General features: G+C 38.5%; 1 protein-coding gene across 1 annotated transcript in view; it reads right to left on the minus strand.

Moving 5' to 3' along the window:
- Positions 1–17784, minus strand: part of ROCK2 (Rho associated coiled-coil containing protein kinase 2) — a 108259-nt gene that overhangs the window by 38528 nt on the left and 51947 nt on the right. The window contains exons 6-14 of the mRNA XM_073001668.2: positions 11246–11390; positions 9651–9789; positions 7379–7470; positions 5687–5846; positions 5116–5198; positions 3726–3807; positions 2583–2631; positions 271–406; positions 72–163 (exon numbers count right to left, since the gene is read on the minus strand). Coding sequence (XP_072857769.2) covers positions 72–163; positions 271–406; positions 2583–2631; positions 3726–3807; positions 5116–5198; positions 5687–5846; positions 7379–7470; positions 9651–9789; positions 11246–11390 — 978 coding nt within the window. The remainder of the gene's footprint in view (positions 1–71; positions 164–270; positions 407–2582; positions 2632–3725; positions 3808–5115; positions 5199–5686; positions 5847–7378; positions 7471–9650; positions 9790–11245; positions 11391–17784) is intronic.

Genomic DNA, 17784 nt, shown 5'->3' on the forward strand with positions numbered 1-17784 from the left:
TGGACCCTCACTCAGACTTTAATTTATCCCACAGACCATGAATTTAACTTTCAACTTGAAATAAAGCTTGCCTGTCTTTGTAGCTGCACAATTTTTTCATTTGATATTTGAGAATTGTGATTCCTTTTTTTCAAATCTTCAAGTTGGTCCTTCAAACTGTTAACTGAAATAAGAACATCATATTAATAAATTAATAATTCCATTATGTGTATAGTCTTAGTAACTTTTTTACAAATGCTAGGCAGCAAGGAAATAATTTTGCCCACATACCATCATTTTCCAGATTACGTTTTTTATCTGCCTCATGTTCTGCTTTCCGCTGGTATTCTGCATTCTTATGCTGAAGCAGAGCTTTCTCTCTTTCCAGCTGTCTTAAGGCAGATTCTAGATTTTTTCTTGAAGTTACCTAGAAATATGTGTAAGAGAACAGAAGGCGTATTTCGTTTTTAAGGAAAATGGCTGAAGTCTGAGGATATTTTTCCGAAGTTGTAACAAGGAGCTCATCAAATCTAATTAATGCAGCAAGTTAACTAAAAATGTTTCTCATTTGGTTAGAGTAAATATACTATATAATATTCAGCAGATGTGTTCCTTAAAAATTGCAGACAACCACAAAATTTCCAAACAGGAAAGCAGTCACACAATTCTGTTTATTAGAAATCTAAAGTATGGATCCAAAAGGTGCCTTGGGCAAGCCGAAAAGATTTCCACACTGACAAAAAAAAAGCCTCTGAACCATGACCTATGCCACTGCAACGCCACATGTCCATGCCATTCCAAAGGGTCCTCTGATTCTCTGGATCCAACTCCATGGAACGGTCTAAAAGTCTAGACCAGTATTGTCCAAAATGAACTACATTATTTCACCCTGAAGTGTCCCAAGTTTAAAATGTGATTTGTATTATACTAAAATTAGCAGCAAACCTTATTGTCACCTACATCCATGAAAGGGCCTTCACAAAATCATCTGGAGATGGATCATGATGCTAGACCCACACCTCAGGGAACATGTGTAAAGTGATGGATGTTTATACTCTCAACCATAGGCAATGTAATATAGGCAGTGTAAACGTTCCTACAACACAGGCAAGGCAACCAAACTGAAGTTACAGAGGTGGCGGGAGCAGCATGACATCATTCCAGGGAACAGCATGAAAACAGCCATGTGTAGCTTCTGGTACAGAAGAACACATCCCATAGTCAAATGCCACCACAAAAAATGTTACATTTCTAAAGCCTAAAGAACATGCTACACTTACACCTCACATTTCTTTATATCCACTTCTGTTCCACATCAGGACTGCAGAATTAATAGTAAATGTGAGCTCAGAGGCCCTTATAATGAAATCAGTCTAAGGCCTCAAGCAAAGCACACTCTTTCAGCCAGAGGCTCCCAGCCTTGAGTATCTAGGTGTTCTTTGACTACAACTGCCAGAAATCTTGGCTAGCACCAGTAGGGATGAAGGCTTCTGTGAGTTTTCATCCAAAAACATTTAAGGACCCAAGGCTGGGAACCACTGGCCTAAGTCATCTCAGAACAATGCTATGAGAATGAAAGGCCTGGTTTCTTAGTTCTACCAAATTCCTTGGAGGAAGAGTAGAAGGTAAACAGCAATATGTATACTCTCTATTTCTGTTAGCTTTATTTATTAGTTTCAGTAATATTACAAGCGGAAAGGATGTTGGAATTGTTGCAGATCACAAGCTGAATATGAGCCAACAGTACAATGTAGATGCAAAAAAGGCAAATGCTATTTTAGGTTGCATTAACTGAAGTATAATTTCCAAATCCCATGAGGTACTAGTCCCTCAATAAAATATCATCCATCTGCTCTTATGTCAAGGAGAAGCCAATTAAAATATCTGTGACTTGGCTGCTCTCAACCAAGCAGAAAATGGTTTTTCATTCTGCATAAATCAATAATCTCTGTATTTGTAGTTTTGAAATTTTTCAGGTTTCTTACTTAGAAGTACTTTTGTAATGTGTATGTAATTTATGGACCATTTGGCTTCATAAATCCCAGGAGAGAATGGAACCCATTTGAAAACCTCCAAACTGGGGGGTGGGTTAGGGTTTCCTTGTCTATATGAAATTAGCCAGGCTTCATCTCCTTCATCTCTTCAGACAGTGCAACTACACTTGCAAATTCCACCTAATTCTTTCAAGAGATTATTGGTAGTTTAAAAAAAATTGGGGGGGGGAGACAGGAAACTAAAATTAATGATGGCTCAAAAAAATACTTTGCACCAATTTGTTTAAGGTTTTCCAGGATTTATCCATTCAGATTGAACCACTATGCTGTGCAAATGTAACCCATTTCTGTCATTCAGGAACAAAGCTACAGATATTAATTGATTTTAGATTACATTCTACAAGAAATCAGAAAACCTCTGATTTTCAAGGCAAGACTCTCATCCATGCTTAGTTGAATTTGACCTTATTTCTGAATTGGAGTCACAACTGAATCTTGTGATCACTGCACACCTCCCCAAAAATTTACTTGTTAAGACAGTTCAAAAATTGGCTACACATAAAACTTTTAAATTTCTCTCACTAGTAATAATTAAAAATCACACTTTACCTCCTCATCCAATTCCTTCATTATTTTCTCTAGGCGATTATTAATTGTTCTGGATAAGGATTAAAAACAGTGTTGTAAGAAAAAAGAGACATGTGCAAAAAGCAAATAAATGATTTCTGTACTGTTAAAATATTTCATATAGAAAAAGTGAACCACTTATAAATTTATTAGTAGCTGCCAATTTACATAAAGCATGGACAGAACAAAACATTTCCCAAATCTCCTCCCTTCTGCCATTACACACTGGATCTGTACATTATGGGGCATAGCAACTGCACAATAATAATGTAACTTAAAAATAATACCAGGATGACTCTCTAATATACTCTCATCCAGTCATTAGCCTATAAGAGTAGAAATAAGCTGTGAAGCAAAAGAAATAAAATGAACCAAAGAGAGGGGAAATGGGCTTACAGCATAATTAATTGAAAATTAGTGCTTGCTGTTAAATCTAAAATATCGAAATGGCTGGTAAGGTCAACAGGTAGGGGGACGAATCTTGACAGGCAAGGCAAACAAGAGCCTTCCCTCCCTGTCAATGATCAGTTGCATTACACCTGAGCAGGTGAGGGAGAAATAGGCAAACACAAGAGTAAACTGAATCCTCCACACTGCATGTTAATTGAGCCCAAGAAATACTAGTCATCGGGATGTATTAATGTGAAACGATCCTGTTGCTGGGACCAACAGCAGTGATTTTTTAACACTAAAGGCCTCCCAGGCCCTATCCTGAGGCACCCCAAAGCTTGCCCAGGTTGAAAGGGATCCCTAGAGAACCTCACAACTTGAAAGATGCAGATCAGGACAGTTTAAATTAAAGTTCACAGCTGATGACATCATCAGCTTTCAATAATAATCCTGTGTTGTCGAGTCAAATCCGACTTATGGCAACCCTTTCCAGGGTTTCGTAGGTAGAGAAGACTCAGAAGTCTTCTGAGGATGCTCTGGAACCATGCAGTTTGCCCAAGGCGGCACAGGCTGGCTGTAATCCCAGGAGGCCCAGTGGGGAATCAAACGCCCAACCTCTGGCTCTACAGCCAGATCCAGCCAGCTCTCAGCTTTTATATGGACAGAATTGCACAACAGGTTTCTAGCATTTTCCTAAAAGATTTTCCACCACACATACAGGAAATGATACCTTACCTCCACTTTTGTTCAATCTCATCTTTGGTTTGTATTTCATTACGAAGCTGATCTTCTAACTTGTTTATTTTTTCCTGAAATTGTGTAAACTAAAAGAAAAAAAACCAATTTAAATGCTTATAAAAATCAGCACATCTTGGAATGTTATTTCACACAAAGTAATTGTCATCAACCATTTAACTCAAATAAAAAATGACTCCTTTCTTAACTTTAACCATCTCCACAGTTAAAAGTAATACAAATTTAGATATAAAAACAGGCATGCATTTTTAGAAAACCCGGTAGTTCATACAATATTACAAACGATATAATACAATGCATACAAAAATGGTAAGAGTAAATTTAACTCTCTGTGACTGCACAGAACAAACTAAACAGAAACATAATAATCACTTATGTTTTTAACCTTCCCAGATACCTTGCTTTGCACGTTTCTAAATGATACTTCTGAAAAACTGTAAATTTAAAATTATTGTAAATTGCAACAACAATGTTACATATGGATGTTACAACCTTCAGACGTAAAACTACCTTAGCAACTTATGAGAACTGTACTGGGCACAACATGAACCTCCATTAAATGCCCCAAATCCCAATGCTATCAATGTATTCCATAGATTTTTCTCTGTAAATCAAGTTCTAAACTGTGCATAATGGGTTCTTTTAAAATGCAACTCAAAGTCTGTTAAATATTGTATAAATCTATTTCAACTTCTTAAGTCAACAAACAAGCAATACAATAAGCAATTCTGGATACCCAAAACAGGGAACACAACCAGCTGTCACAAAATCGTATACTTCCTAACAACTTCAACTGTCAATGCATGAAACCAAAAGGCAACTCACAGAAGTTAAACAAACATTTCCTATCAAATAGCAGTTCTCATTTACTTATTTTCCTCTTTAACCAATTACTGGATATGGTCAGCTTAAATTGTTCATGAAGTAACTGGTACTATCATTCACACTACTGAAACATATGTTTGAAATCTCACTCCGTGATGACAAGGGGAAAATAATGTCATTCACTGTTTAAAATAATCTGCTTACCTCTTCATTGTCCTGTGAAAACAAACCAAAAAAATCAGATCAATGTTTTTTCCTTAACAAGTCTCCCCAACCTTATTTCCTAACAAACCAAAGCACTTCATTATCTTAGTATTCCAGATTTAACACATCACTTCAGATTCTTCAAAAACTAAAACACATGCATTATAATGGCCAACAGTTCCTTCCAATATAGTGGAACTTCTCAGAAGTAGTTCCACATTTATGCAATTAACGCAAACTACTGAAAAACTAGCACTTATGCCTCAGTGCAAGTATTTCTCATGCATAACAATGTCTTGCATGTGTTTAGCACTTATTAAAGCGAGAGTACTTGCCTCATTTTTCCTTGGTTCATTTTTCCTTTCTCCATTGTTCTTGCAGGGTTCAACTTCCCTAGAGCACTCAGAAAAGTCACTTAGCAACCTGTTGAAAACAACTCAGGTTTTCAAAAACGCCAACAACTATGCCAATCAACTCATTTTAATCAATTCTCTCAAGACTTAATCCCCACTAGGCTGCTTCTGGAACAAAAGCATTTTATTCAGTACTAGCTCTCTTCCTGTTCTGTTTAAATGACCCAATGGCCTTTTGGTTATAAAGGGGGGGGGGGGAGACTGAGCATGTTTCCCAAAGGAACACCAGGTTTAGAGTTTTAAAAATTCCTGTGCATGTACTGTAATCTATTAACCAAAATATTCCATATAAGCATAATTTGTAATCAAATAAACACCCTGAACATTCTTCGCACTCTTTCTCTCCCCTCCCCATCAAAAGGGCCTGTATTATACACTGTTGGTGGAAATTACAAAATACACTCTACAATGAAAACTAATTAAACACATATATTTTGATACAATCTTGACTGTACAAGGAAAAATTACTGTCATAGATACGTTCACAAGTTCACATACAAGTTTTCTCTAAAGTAGGTAAATCCTATGAAAGGCAACTGGTTTCCAACAAAGGCTTTCGGGACTGGAAAGGTTTCAACATCTCCTTTATCATCTTCAATGTCATCAAAATTACTGCTATCTATATCACTACTCAGCTCAGGTACGACAGGTGCAGCCGCTGAAAAAGAGGACATTGAACTACATTAGGATAACATCCCCACAAACCTCAGAAAACACTTCCCCCCTTTTTTTTTTGCACAGAAAGATATTCATCCCACTTAATATGCCTGCTGTGTTCTGCATCACACTGGTGTTGAGATTCCTGATTTAGATGTCTTGGAAAATGGCAGTTTATATTCTGAGAACTACATGTGTAGACCTGCTCTGTCTCTCACTCCAGAAATCCTCTCCAGAGAGCTAGAGGATGCTTATAAAGAGGACAGAGCTTTTGGAAAGAGGGAACCGTCCTCAATGAGTGGAGAATACTTGCAAAAGCCGAGCTAAGAAGAGGATTTTCAAGAAGAGTTAAGGGGCTATGGTGAAGGGAGCTCCCTCCTGTAGGCTTCCTTCTTTAAGGGTTTGAAGAATCCAAGGTAGGGATTTTAATGCAAATAAGTAAACAGTGGGCCACAGTATATGACTCCTGTACTCCACAATGGGCAAGACCAAAACATCCCTGAAATAAGGATATTAGAATAAAACCTTCCTCTCCAAACAGAAGACTGGTAACTTGAATCTTCTGTGCTTCAGAACAATCAGGGTAACTATGTTTCCTCGGCAGAATCTGAAGCGTTGTTTGAAAAGCTCCAGTGAACCAATAAAGAATTGGGGTTTCATAATAAGAACAAATGTTTGACTAAACAATTCTGACATGTTCAGTTCAACCAGGAAAAGCACAGAGGAGGCTTCAGCTTTCTATAGGCTCTTCTACGGTGCCCTCTTTAAAGAGATAGAGCAGCCCACTTGCAAGCTGTCTTCCCTAAGGGGTGTGACAGTCAGCACCTTTGTGCAATGCAATGTCCCCTCCCATGCTATACCAATGAGTCATTCTGTGCAGTTTTTAACACTGCTGATGACATTCTCTCATTTTTTTAGGAAAATGCTAGCACACTCCTGAAGCTACACACTCTGGCTTGGCTAAACATCCAACTATCTATGGAGTCACCCACTACGGCAACCCCTCAATTTCTCCCTCCTACCCTAAGTTCTTTGACATGCGCAGAAAACTTGGTGGGGAAGGGGCTCTCTCTTTTACCTTTGCACCAAAACAGCATAAAACACATAATCTGCCTCTGAAGGCAAAAAGGAAACTTCAGATGTAAATAAAGTTGCTGAGAGCATCATACTGTGTACATGAATAACTTTTGTGCTGAAATATTTACTGTAGTGTATGAGTGTGCATGCATCTGCAAACATACATGCACACACAAATACAAACACACATATACAAACACATACATTCCAGTAACAAAATAGAAAACATCAACGTGTTTATTTTAGGGACATATGAACCAGTCTCACTCTCTGCACAAGTCAGCTGAATAAGTGTAAATTTATATCTTGACAACTGCACATAAAAAATACAATCTAGTAGAAATTAATATTGCTATCAAACTCTCTTAAGAGTGTCTGCTTTTTAATTCATGCAAACCAAAACTAGTTTTTGAAAAGCAAACAAAAGATTTTTTTTCATATTGAAAAAGTACTTACTGTCTCGAATGTTATCCCAATCCCACTGATCATTTTTAAAGAACGGATGAAATTTAATTTCTTCTACACCATTCCTTCCAAGACGCACCTCCCTAAACATAGCAAGTGAACCGAATTTTATATTAAGACTGATTGCCTTCTATTTTTAAACACTGTCTGCTCATATTCTACTTAAGTTCTAAAGATGCCTAAGCACTGAAAATGAGTCATCCATCAAAGCAGTTTTTTACATTAACTTTTTAACTGGAATCCTCCTATTGAGTGTCTTTCTTCAGCACTCGCCCAGAGAACCAAAGAGCTGGAAATCACAATCTGCCATGTGTGGAATAAAATGTATTTCAAACTGGACTGCGCAGAGAAGGAAAAGCTCTTCTTAAAATATGCAAACCTACAGAGTCTGCCAAACCACACTGCAAACATTTGGACGCAAGTGACGGAAGACCTGGCTTCCAAACACAGAATGGTTATTCAAACCCCTCCCAAAGTAAATATTTCATAAAGCTGTACCATTTACCCCTAAGTCAAAGACACTTATACACATATGAATTCTTCCCTAGAAATGCATAAAGAAACTACTATGTAAGTGGCACACTCATTTCTTTTCAGAACAGCTCTGTTTTGTTTTCATAAAAGATCTCAGAAGAATATACTTGAATATAAGAGCTAGTAAGTGATAAATATGACAGATACCTATCCCTAGCCACTTCAAGTATTTCAGTAACCACTGTGTATGTTAAAGGATGAACTGTTTTAAAGAAATCCACAGAGCATCACAAATTTCAACATAAGAGGCAGGAGGAGAGGAGAGACTCAAAGCACCCTTCGTTCGTTCGTTTAGTCGTGTCCGACTCTTTGTGACCCCATGGACCAGAGCACGCCAGGCACCCTTACAGAACTCAAAAGTCTTCTTATGGATCACTTCCCCAATCTTTTGATACTTTTTGCATACTTTGCATTGCTTCCACCAAATTCCTAAGAATGCAAGCTGGCTGGTCAGTGAGAAGAGATGCAACATCTCCTGAACAGCTGTGGAGCAAAGACTTTCTGACCTTCCCTCTAACCTCCCTGAATTCAATGGCCCTTAGCACTTATTTGTTATCCTTTCTTTTTCCCCAATGAGTTCAAAGCTATGTGACTCTCCTCCTCCCTTTAAGCCTCCTTCACGATCCTGTGAGAGAAGTCACACTGACAGATTGTGACTGGCCACAATTATTGAGGCCCAGTGGGAATTTGAACCTAGGTCTCCTAAGCCTTATCCCAACATTCTTCTTCCGCTGTAGTAGTAGAAGAAGGAAGAAGGAAGAAGGAAGAAGGAAGAAGGAGGAGGAGGAGGAGGAGAAGAAGAAGAAGAAGAAGAGGAAGAAGAGGAAGAAGAAGAAGAGGAAGAAGAAGAAGAAGAAGAAGAAGAGGAAGAGGAAGAAGAAGAAGAAGAAGAAGAAGAAGAAGAAGAAGAAGAAGAAGACGAAGAGATTGCACTGATTTTCTGGCCTAGCTAAAATCTGACAGACTGACATTCAGAAACTGAGGCTTAGGAAGTGATGATCTCTCCCTACCCAAGCCCCATAACAAGTTTGGAAAGCAGGGAGAAGTTCCTGAGTGTATTTTACTGTCCTTCCTAATCACCACCACCCACATGCTGAGCCCTTCCCCTTGCCCTATCAAGAAGTCCAGCAATGGGCTTGGGAAGCAATGGAGGTCAGCTGACTGTGGAAACAGGGGCCAGCTGCATAAACTCATTTTATGAGCATTCCTCCATAACACATTCCCACCCTCTAAATAAAGAGACAGAGGTAAACAAGGGAGCCCTTTCATCTCCTTTGAGGGTGGGGGGTGGGTGGGAGCTGAGATTCCCTTCCAGTGCTCTGTTCCTTCCAACAGTCATGAGGGGAGAAAAAAGGCAACATTATTGGGGGGGGGGGGTTTCAAAGAAAAGTGTTTCCCAGTGCAATCCTTCATATGTTGTATGTGTGGACATGTTATGCAATCATAGGTCATTTACTGAGGTCAAACAAGTGTTAAGAGTATAAATGAAACTATGCATAAAAATATGTGCTGGCTGCAAAATAGGCCTGCGCCATCCTTGAAAGTATTAACTTTCATCACAACTCAAGTTTCAGTTTACAGGAATTGATGTGGTGATCGCCTCTCTACTCAATATTTTGCAAGGAAAGTGGCTCTTTGTCATTGCATTATACACACAGTCCTCCTGAAACTGTATTTGGAAGGACAAGAAATCTATTTAATTGAGAGAGAGAAATGTATGTTTACATGCCTGTCTGTTAAAAAGGCACAGATAAGGTCCTTTGCCTGTTTTGAGATTTCCACATCTTCTGGGAAATGCAGTGAGTTCTTGTGATCCATTATTTTACTGTATGTTCCAACCAGTGAATCAGCATAAAATGGAGTGTCTCCTAAAATTCAAAACATATAAACATTAATTAATGCTAAATACTAAAACTGAAATCAGATACAGTAGCTAAATGCAACTCAAGATGATATACCAACCATTCTTTGTGCAAAGGCTTAAAACAAACAAAAAAGACCCATGGGCAAACAGCACAGAAATCACAACCTGGGACATTATTTTCCTTCTTCTAGTGTACAGTAATAGGGAAGAAATTGGAAGCCTTTGTTTCTGCTTAGGAAAGAAGCTGTTCCTCACTATGTATACATAGGAAAATTCTGATAAATTTAGAGAATGATTAATTGAAACCTGAAAGAATATGAAATTGGGATATATATGATGTTGATCTGCTCCCTAACCATACCTTCACAGAGTTTAGATGCAACTTTATCTAGTATGGAAACAGAAATGTGGGGGTTCCCATATTCTACTTTAAGCCATGGGGGTGATGGTAGGGGGTAGGATGCCTAAAGTGTATGGCAGGATTATTCATGTAAACCAAACCATAATTTAATTCCATGTCCAAACAGCACAGTTTTTAAAAAAAAAAAAATCTGACAAGCAACAATTATGGGTGGTGTCCAAGGGGGTTGATCCACTGATGGAACCGCTCCAATAGGTAAAAACAGGGGATATCCCCCTTCTGTCCCGTCAGGAGTCAACACCTGTTCTAAAAAACCACACAAGGCAGGTTTGGGATGGCATATGGGGATGTAGGGAATAAGCGAAAACTCCCCAAAAACAGAAGGTATCAATCAGTATAGTGCTGAAATGTCTCTGCCCAGACATCTACATTTATGACTGTAACAAATCCACACACTCAACCACTGTGGACGTTTCAGATCTACTCATCCAGTAAATGCATGATCCTATCAATCATTTGGTGCCATTCTCTTCAGTTATAGTTCAATTCAATTTTTCCCTTTCAGAAAGCATGGTTATATATATTCAACCAAAATATTATTCTTTCTACCTACCCAAAAATTAACAATAATTAAAAAGCAGAAATATTAGAATATGCAGACAAGCAGATCTTCTAAAGAGAAAATGGCATGGGGAAAAAGCACTATGCTAGGATGATGCTTTACGTCAAATGTAGAATTCAGCTATTAACATTAATATTGAGGCATTAATATCATCAGCCAACATCCCTCAAGACATGTTACAACCTGGAAGATGAATAAATGACCACACTGCTGCTGCTCAGTGAGGGACAGGGTTCCTTTGCTTCGACCACCCTTCAAGTCCACACTTCTTGTAGCAACTTGCCAGGCATTCTTAGGGAGACTTCCTTCAATGTATGAGAACCCAGGCTTTGGTATAAAATCATAACTTTTAGATTCATTATGGGATTAATATTAACAGAATTTTATTCAGACTACAATGGGTGTCTTTGGAGCTCCCCAAAGATACCCAACGGTAGTTTTAGAGCAAGGCACAATCATTTGAGATCCACGACTTACCAACTAGCATCTCAAAGAGAAAAACTCCTACAGACCACCAGTCACATTCCCATCCGTAATAACCATCGCCCCCTTGTGATTTCAGTACTTCAGGTGATATGTAATCCGGTGTCCCAACCGCTGTGTCACAACGCACCATTCCTGTCTATATAGCCATATAAAGGACAGCAATTAAAAGAAGGATCATTAGATTCTAGCAATTGATACTCCTTATGTTAGCATATTAACTTTATTTCAAAAATACTATTTCAAACTAAGTAGTTATGAATTTAAATCCACATGTCCATCTCTTACATTAGTGTTGTTCCCCCTAAAGCATTTGTTCATAAGCCTTATGCTTATGAGACCTTCTTAAGGAAACTGAAGGAGTTAATTTTTCAGCCAGACAAAGTAAACAAAAGCCTAGAATGTATGCTATGTCCGATTTGTGGGACACTGAATCTACTGGAAATGTCTCCAATAAACTGCAAGCAAGATTTGGACTGGGGCCTAAAATAGCAGAAGACAATATATAGACACACCTCTCTGTAACTGACTGTGGTTGCTTTTTCTATACTTCGAAGAAACAGATCTTAGAAGCATACAAACTGAAATGATGAATTATATATAGAACCAATAGTATGACTTTATGTATGTCTTAATTCTTTGGTGTCTCTGTTAAATGCTATGGCACTGCAGTGCCTAAGAGTCTGAGGTGTGCCCCAGTAATCTCAGGTTCAGTTCTTAACACTACCATCAAAGCAGTATCAACAGAATATCAACTGTCAAACCATTATTTCTCAACTTCAGCTTTGAATCTGCAATATAACAGTAATGCAACACTAATAATAATAAAACCCAATGTCCTATTCAATAATTGCATGTAAGGTAAAGGTTTCCCTTGACATTTAGTCCAGTCGTGTTCGACTCTAGGGGGCGGTGCTCATCCCCGTTTCCAAGCCACAGAGCCAGCGTTTTGTCCGAAGACAGTTTCCGTGGTCACGTGGCCAGCGCAACTAGACACGGAACACCATTACCTTCCCACCGAGGTGGTACCTATTTATCTACCTGCATTTACATGCTTTTGAACTACTTGGTTGGCAGGAGCTGGGACAAGGTACGGGAGCTCACTCTGCTGCGTGGATTCGATCTTACGACGGCTGGTTTTCCGACCTTGCAGCACAGAGGCTTCTGTGGTTTAAACCACAGCACCACCACGTCCCTGGGTAATTGCATGTACCCAGCTACAATTCATTGTGACCGCCTAGAGTGGTCACAATTGACTAGATAGGCGGGGTATAAATGAAATAAATAAATAAATAAATAAATAAATAAATGAAGCTGCCGCAGCAATTTGACTAGGTGCAGTATTTCCATGCCTCACTGCACAACCCAGTCACACGACCATGTATAACTACAGCAGTTCATTAGGTCACTATGGCAGCTTCCACATTTGGAGCTCCACTGGTATAAATATTGAACAGGATACTGACCAGAACGTTTAATTCACAGGCAGGAATTCATGCAGAAAGTCTACAGTCAGGTACAAACAGCAAGTTATATACTACTCCTTGGTTTCACATTATAGTTCAGATGTAATGCTAACATACAACTTAGTACTACACAAGCAAGCCTATTCAAGCCATGGGTTCGGGTACTTCTTCCTTTCTCTTCCATCTCAGGAAGAGAATAAGTTTAAACTAATCACAATCTGTTGTTAGGATCAAATGAGAAACTGTAGTCAATGAATGATTATTTGGAAAAAGCCAAGATGAAAATTTATCATGGTTTGATGTGGGCTTGTTCAAATAAACATAGTTTAAAGTAATCATAGGATGTATCAATATGCAATGGCTGACCATTAAGGCAGGAAGCCTCTGCCAAGTCTCAGAATGACATCTCACTTATCTCTTACTACAAGTAGAAAATTGGAAGAAGACGCTTCCACTTTTAACCACCCACAATTTACGCTGCTGTCAGAACCTAAACAAAATGTGGCTAGTGTAAACCATGGTTTACTGAAACAAGTAAATTTCAATTGTTAATTCAACTATGATTTCCTTAATCAGGTAAGCTTCAAACCTTTGTTTAAAAGTGGATTTTTTCAGAAAGTCAAGATTACCTTTACGACAGTGGAGCAAAGCTAAGTTTCTGAACATATCAGAGTGGAGACGCCCACCTGACACTTCAGCTAAGGACTGGATGATATCATGACTATGACCATACATGGTGACATCTGATGCAGCTGGCTATAGTCCGCAAAAGCTAATGCCAAATAAAATTGTTAGGCTTCAAGATGCTAAAAGACTCTTTGTTCTGTTAACTGCAACAGACTAACATGGTCATTTTTAAATTGGAGTTTCTGTCAAATATGCTGGTTGCATTTTCCTAGTTGATGGACACCTAACTGTGTTGTCTGCCAAGGAAACACATGTATTAAGGATACAAATACTGAAAATATACATGACACTATAAAAATAATGAACAGTGGTCAGCATTCCATTGCTTATTTATTTGTCTGTCTGTCTGTCTGTTTGTTTACTTACTTACTTATTTGATTTTTATACACTGGGTAGTTTACAAGGTAAAGTATAATAACGACAGAATAAACAAAAGTATACAACAGTTACCAAATAAAATGTAAGAAATGCAAAACAAATAACAATGAAGTACACCGTAAAACATCATGAGACAAAATAAAATGAAAATAAACTAAAGTAAGAATAAAAACACGGTGGTAGGTTGGATGTTAAGATATTGAGGTACTATTATATCATCCTGTTATAAGATCCGAGAAAGCCTGTCCAAATAGCCATGTTTTAAATACCTTTTAAAAAGTTCCCAATGAGGGGACCATGCAGATTTTGGGCGGGAGACTGTTCCATAGTTGCAGGGCAACTGCTGAGAAGGCCCGGTTTCTGCTTGTCACTTTTCAGGCCTCTCTTGGGATCAGAACTCTCAACCGCCCTGCTTGTGATGATCTTACAGCTTATGTAAGTCGACCATAATTGTGACAGCACAAGCCACAGCGGGTAACTGCTGCTAATTAAGGAACTGACATTTGTATTCCTCCTCATGCACCAGTTGCTGGATTTGGTGAGTGCCAAAGAATATAAGCATCAATCCTTAATTCAATGGTTATTCATTGATGTGATTCACACCGCTGTGTTTACTCCATTTATGTAAGTAACAGGATTCTAGCCACCAAGAAGTATGTTTTATGGAGAACCATCTCATCAAGAGCACTATTTCCAGTTTTGATAGTCCTTTGTTGTTCCGGAAAAGTACATATAATCTAGAGGTGTTTCCAATTTTTAATATTAGAGTGTCTAATTCTACATAAAAGGCTGGATTGATATTTTAATAGTTTTCCTCTAAAATACAAATAAGAAATTAATATGACACTAAAACTGTGTGTATAAATAAAATTCCTCATATTTAATTCAGTAAAAACATGGATCCAACCCCCGACCCCAAAAGCTTTAACTTGGTTAGTGGCTGAGCTGCTCTTTGGAGACAGTGCCTGCAGGCAGACTGAGAGCCAATAGTGGGATGGGCATGGATGGGCACATTTTGCCTCCCGCCCCCCACAGACCTGAGCATCATATCTCTTGCCCTGCTAAAACAGCTGCTCAGTGGGAATGGGGCAGTGTACACCAGGGTGGTACATCAGGACAGCAACAACCATACACTTGGCTCTCCCTCTTGCCAAAAAGCTGTCTGGTTACATGCGGAGGAAACTACTGTGCAGGAAAGGATTTCAGGTAGAGTACTACCCGGTGATCTCTGTGATTAGCTACCTTGGTGGTTCAACCCCCCCCCCCAAATTATCTTTGGCACATCAGGTACTCTTTGCAGGAAATTGAGGGGGGTGGGAGTTGCCTGTATAAGCAGGAGACAAAGGGCTCACTGTCTTTCCATCAGGTCTGTGAGTCTGTACAGTTGACTGATCACATATTCAACTACACAATAAGGGGTGGCAGAAGGTAGACAAAGCCAGGATATGTACAAGAATAGAAGAACTGCCCTGAGATATAGGTCACCTGATATTTAACCTAATTTTACCAGGTCAATTGGAATTGTTTAATGAAAACCCTGGATTTACTTTTATTCAGAAGAAATGGCTTGCTGACTATTTTCAAGATTTTGCACAAGCATTTATGAAAGCCCTGCTACAGAAATTTATTTAAGGCAGCCAATGGCTTGAAAGCATCATCTGTGACAACAGTGGAACAACAAAAGTACCATGCAGTTATGATTCCAGGGAATGATTTCAGCACCTGAATTGACTGTGTTTCAACACAAGGGTAACGAAGAAGACTTTCAAACCATTTGGTCTTGTTTTGAAGACTTATTCGCTTTGTGAGAATGTAGTTATTGCAGTCTGTTTTCATTTTACTTTTCATATACTACACGCTATGTATTACATGAGACATTATATTAGATAGTAAGACCAGGATCCAAAGGTACAGTATATTACCACTGGATCCAACGACTGCATCCAGGATCAGCAGTCCTCACTGCTTCTTTTCGGCCGCCACTAAACACCATAAAAACCTATTAAAACCTCTGTAGCAGGTTCTTGGCACTACAGAGGACCATAAATGGAAAAGGGGAGACAGTTCAAGTTCCGTTGGTACTCAATACTGAAATACACTTGGAGTTTGGGCTACACTTGCTTTGTTGCTTATATTTTGTCACCTGAGCAGAATCTTCCTATTCTGTGTCCTCTGAAACAAAAGTCCATTGTACCAGGCACGAGAACCTTCCAACCTTCTGCAAGGAGGCATTCAGCACCTCCTTATATAAGTGCAAGCACTGCCCATTTAAACAGGGTGACCTCTGGCTCATACAAATACAACCCCAAAATCACATGGATGGCTATGCCCCTGAAGCATTAAACTTCATGATTCCAAAGAGCATTCTTATCCTTATATTTATTAATGTAGTAAACTTGATGTATTTCCCCTTTCTTTTTCTGTTTTATTTCCAAGTTTTATTTTTTTAAATGGTTGAGAGAAGACCAGGAAGTAACACGTGGCATGGTCCTTTAGCTACAGCCTGTGAACTGGCTGAATTGAAGACTACCTTGAAAATATATGTAAAGCACTCCTACCTCTTCTGCAGAAAAAAAACAGGATTCAGATTTAAACTAGCTTTAGATGCTGTGTACCCATGTCAACATACAACTTACTTTTGAGACAGTAATTGAAGGACTATATTAAAAGAACAACTGTAGTGCAGCAGTGATCCTGCACAACATATACTTATAAATGTACTGAAATTACCAGTGGTGACATAGTGCACAGCTCCAAATGCAAAATGATTACTTAATTTACAAGGTATAACAAAAGCCAAAAAAAAAGTATTGTGGCATCTTGAAAACTAACAAATTTATATCAAGGTGAGCTTTGGCAGATCACAGTCCATTTCCTCAGACACAAATCTCTATCTGCATTCATAGTACTGTACAACCCTTCACCACATTTTCAACATTAACATGGTTTATGAACAACGTACAGTGGTGCCTCGCTTAGCAATTGCTTCGTTTAACGATGAAATCGCTTAGCGATGACTTTTTCAGAGCGATCTTGCGCTCTGTTTAACAATGGTTCCTATGGGCGATTTTTGCATAGCGATGTTTGGGACCATGCTTCGCATAGCAATGACAGTTTGGGTCCCCCTGTTTCGCTTAACGATGGTTTTGACAGCCTCATGTTGGCTGTTTTTTAAATGTTTAAAAATGTTTAAAAATGTTTAGAATGCTTAAAATCATAAGTGCACTTAATAAACCCTTTGTTAAACTAATTTGACTTTTTTCCGACTCTTTTTAAATTTGTTGTAATTTTTCCCCCATTGAGATGCACTGAATAGGTTTCAATGCATTTCAATTGGGGAACTGTGTTTCGCTTAGCGATGTTTCCTATGGCGATTTTTGCTTAAGGACGGCAATCCGTTCCCATTGGAACGGATTATCCGGTTTTCAATGCATTTCTATGGGAAATGGTGTTTCGCTTAGCGATGAAATCGCTTAACAGGAATTTTATGGGAACCAATTATCATCGTTAAGTGAGGCACCACTGTATATGCAATGCATGCAAGTAATTAGTCATCTGCCCACTAGTAAGATATTCTTTTTTCATGTCTATTGGCTTAAATGATGATATTAAACATTTTAAATAAATTAATAGGTATATCAGTTATGAAACACTGTAATATTCCATATGCTTAACTGCATTTTCTTCACAGAATAGGTTCAACACTTGCAAATACATATATTTTTGTCTGAATACCCCCACCACCCACAAAGCTTTTTATGAATGCATGCTGGTCTCCAGTTAAAGAATCAGATCAATCTTCTAGTTGCCTTACATGGGTCTTAGCATTCTTCCAGGAAAAGAAGGCAACAACAGACAGTGAGGTCTATTCAGCCATTAAAGACTCCAACAGAGATAACACCTAGTATATTTTATCAAAATAAGTGCAAAATAACCCTTGTGGTGTGTTACAGGCCTATTCTTATGCCACTTCTTAGTACAATAGCAGTTGTAATCACCAAG

This window comes from Pogona vitticeps, chromosome 1, assembly GCF_051106095.1.
Source record: "Pogona vitticeps strain Pit_001003342236 chromosome 1, PviZW2.1, whole genome shotgun sequence".
Classification (NCBI taxonomy): Eukaryota; Metazoa; Chordata; class Lepidosauria; order Squamata; family Agamidae; genus Pogona; species Pogona vitticeps.